Source organism: Microtus ochrogaster, chromosome 15 (genome assembly GCF_000317375.1).
Source record: "Microtus ochrogaster isolate Prairie Vole_2 chromosome 15, MicOch1.0, whole genome shotgun sequence".
In the NCBI taxonomy this organism is placed as follows: Eukaryota; Metazoa; Chordata; class Mammalia; order Rodentia; family Cricetidae; genus Microtus; species Microtus ochrogaster.
The window spans coordinates 1,035,128-1,038,330 of NC_022017.1; the positions used below are offsets into that span (position 1 = coordinate 1,035,128).

At 45.7% G+C, this 3,203-nt stretch overlaps 1 protein-coding gene across 1 annotated transcript in view; it reads left to right on the forward strand.

Annotated features, from left to right (window-relative positions):
* The first annotated feature begins 42 nt into the window (after positions 1-42).
* Cbx5 (chromobox 5) overlaps positions 43-3,203 on the forward strand; it is a 10,927-nt gene continuing 7,766 nt past the window's right edge. The window contains exon 1 of the mRNA XM_005354016.2: positions 43-179. Within this exon, the coding sequence (XP_005354073.1) occupies positions 43-179 (137 nt within the window). The remainder of the gene's footprint in view (positions 180-3,203) is intronic.

Here is a 3,203-nt window from a genome sequence, read left to right on the forward strand (position 1 = left end):
GGAACCTGGTGACCTAGTCCTGCAGGTGAATCAGCGTGCGACATGGGAAAGAAAACCAAGAGGACAGCTGACAGTTCTTCCTCAGAGGATGAGGAGGAGTACGTCGTGGAGAAGGTGTTAGACAGGCGCATGGTTAAGGGGCAAGTGGAGTACCTGTTGAAGTGGAAAGGCTTTTCTGAGTAAGTGCTTTCTTTTCCAGGCGTTAGAACTCTGTAGAGGTAGAAACCTTTAGTTTACTTGCCCACGAGCCAGTGTCTATCTTTTTCCCATTTACACCCAAAATAAGACTCAAGAGAAGCAGCAGACCACATAGTCTCCCCACCATGGAGCTGATGTTTAATGATCTTACTTTGAGGGATAATGTAAGGAGTGCTTGGGAGCACAGACTTGGGAGCCAGATTTTCTGGATCAGATTCTTACTCCACCCTTTTAAGATACAGGTGGATGAGCTCACCTGATTTCTTTTATATTTGTTATTTAAGAAATTCTTTTCTTGCCAGGTAGTATTGGTACACACCTTTATTCCCAGCATGGGGGCAGGGTAAAGGGGGGAGGGCAGAGGCAGGAGGCTGTCTGTGACTTCAAGGCCAACCTGGTCTATAAAGCAAGTTCCAGGACAGCCAGGGCTCAAAGAGAAACCCTGTCTTGAAAAACCAAAAAATAAAAACTTTTGTTATTTTGTTTGTGTGAGTGGCTTGCCTGCATTTGTATCTGTGCACTGCATTTGTGTTGTCTGGTCCCCACGGGCCAGAGAGGGCATTGCAGCAGTTAGAACAGGAGTTACAGGTGCATGTGAGTGCTGGGAACCAAACCATGGTTCTCTGGGAAAGCAGGCAGTGCTCTCAAACACTGAGCCATTTCTGCAGTCTATTGACTAATTTCATAATCATTTTTTTTCCTTTAATAAAATAGGAATAAGCCGGGCAGTGGTGGTACATGCTTTTAATCCCAGCACTTGGGAGGCAGAGACAGTCCTCTGTGAGTTTGGGGCCAGTCGGGTCTACAGAGTAAGCTTCAGGATAGGCTTCAAAGCTACTACAGAGAAACCCTGTCTTGAAAAACCAAATAAAATAAAGTAGGGATAAGAGGTGGGTGTAGCTTAGGAGTAGAGTGCTTTCACCTGGCACACTCGGGTTTGGTCCTGAATTTGGTCCTCACACATGCCAGGAAAAAAATAAAACCAGGGTTAAGGATATAGTACTTAGAGGTCTCACTAAGTGTGAGTAGACAGCTTGTCATGGCAAGTGTGAACATTTGAATTTGGATCACGAGAACCCATACAAAGTCAGGCACATGCATCTCTCCCTGAGAGATGTGAGACAGACAAGAGAATCCCTGAAGGCCGGAGGGACAACTAGCTTGGCATACATAGCAGTGAATAAGGGAACCTGTTCAAACAAGGTAGGAGGCGAGGACCCTTGGAAGGAGAGGAAGCTAAGTTGGGGCAGGTAGGAGTTGGGAGCACTAGTTTTTCCCCTGAATCCGGGTGGCTAGGTTTGGGTCTAGCTCTGGCCTGTGCCAGTAGCTAAAAAGCCTCAGGCAAGCGGCTTTTTTGTGAATTCATACCCCACATGTTGGGTGCCAATTGTAGCATGATTAATAAAAACTCAGAGACAGATATTGGGGTTTGACCTAAAGTTCAGAGAGTAAAAGATCAGCCTTACAGATCAGGCATTGGTGATGCACACATTTAATCCCAGTAGCCACAGTAGTTTGCCATAGAAACCGGGTGGTAGTGCACGCCTTTAATCCCAGCACTTGGGAGGCAGAGACAGACAGATCTTTGTGAGTTTGAGGCCAGCCTGGTCTACAAGAGCTAGTTTCAGGACAATCTCAGCAGAGACATCACATCTATTAGAGGCCATCCTGGCCTACCTAGCAAGTTCCAAGGCAGCCAGAGACCCTGGGTTAGATGAAATAACAAAAAATAAATAGAAACCCATAGAGAAGGCTGGGAATATGTCTCAGTAGAGTGTTTGCTTGTCTCAGTAGATGTGCCTCATAGAGGAGATGTGGTGCCACGTGCCTGTGAGCCCAGTGTTCAGGAGGGAGAGAAGTTCAAAGTCATCCTTGACTACATAGTTTGAGACCAGCCTGGGCTACATGAGGCCCTCTTCCCCCAAAATCTTTTTTCTACACCATAGTACTTCCTGTTTTGTCTGATTGTATTGTTTCAGATTTTGTGTATGTGTATGTGCATCTTCGCGCACGCACACACACACACACACACACACACACACACACACACACACACACACACAACTTAAGTATCACATTTGAATTAATGCATCCCACCTTTTACTTGCTAGAGTTTGGTTACAAATAACATCTACCGCAATAGAAATTGGAGGTATGTAACTTGTAGGCCCATATTTCTATATGGTGTGGCAGCCAGGCTCTGAAGCCATAGGCCCTGCCTGAGGTGGTCACGTAGTACAGACAGGCTGTCACTGCCCTAACAAAAGCCAGGTTGTGCTGCTCCTTTCTCCTTTGTTAGAAATGTAGATCTCCTGGGGAGAGGTGTTTGCTGAAGCTGGTGACTCTGTTGCAGGTGTTTCCCTAGCCCTGCGCCCCCCCAAAGAAAATATTAATGAGGTATCCACCTTGGGTTGGGGGGGGGGGATAAGAGATGTTTTGTGCGGGTAGATCTTGAGGATGGAGAGAAGCCTGAGATGCCCTTCCGTGATGATGGTGTGAACTGTGTCTGGTTATTTCTTGCACCTTGGTACCGGTCCAGATAGGGAAAGATAGTTTGCATGTTGGGGCCTTGGTCCCTGACAGTAACTTTATTAAGTTAACCTCTTTCTGCAGGCTACTGATGTGTGTATAAAACCACACTCTTTGGGCACTTAATTAAGCAGTTAAATTTGAATTTTTTTGTTGGGAAGCTATGCGATGGATTGAACCCATGAGCCTGACTTATGACTGGAACAAACATGCTTACCACTGAGCTATTTGCCCACTTTATAGACTGGGTTTGCTTATTGTTTTTTTTTTTTTTGTTTTATTTTTCAATTGTGTGTGTACCTGCTTGCCTGTCTGTGAGGGATGTGAATGCTGTGCAGGTGCCTCAGAAGGCACTAGATTCCCTATAACTGGAGTCACAGATGTTCAGGTCCTCTGCAAGAGTAACAAGCACTCTTAACCACTCAGCCATCTCTCCAGCCCCAAAACTGGGAGGTTTTTTTTTTTTTTTTTTTTTT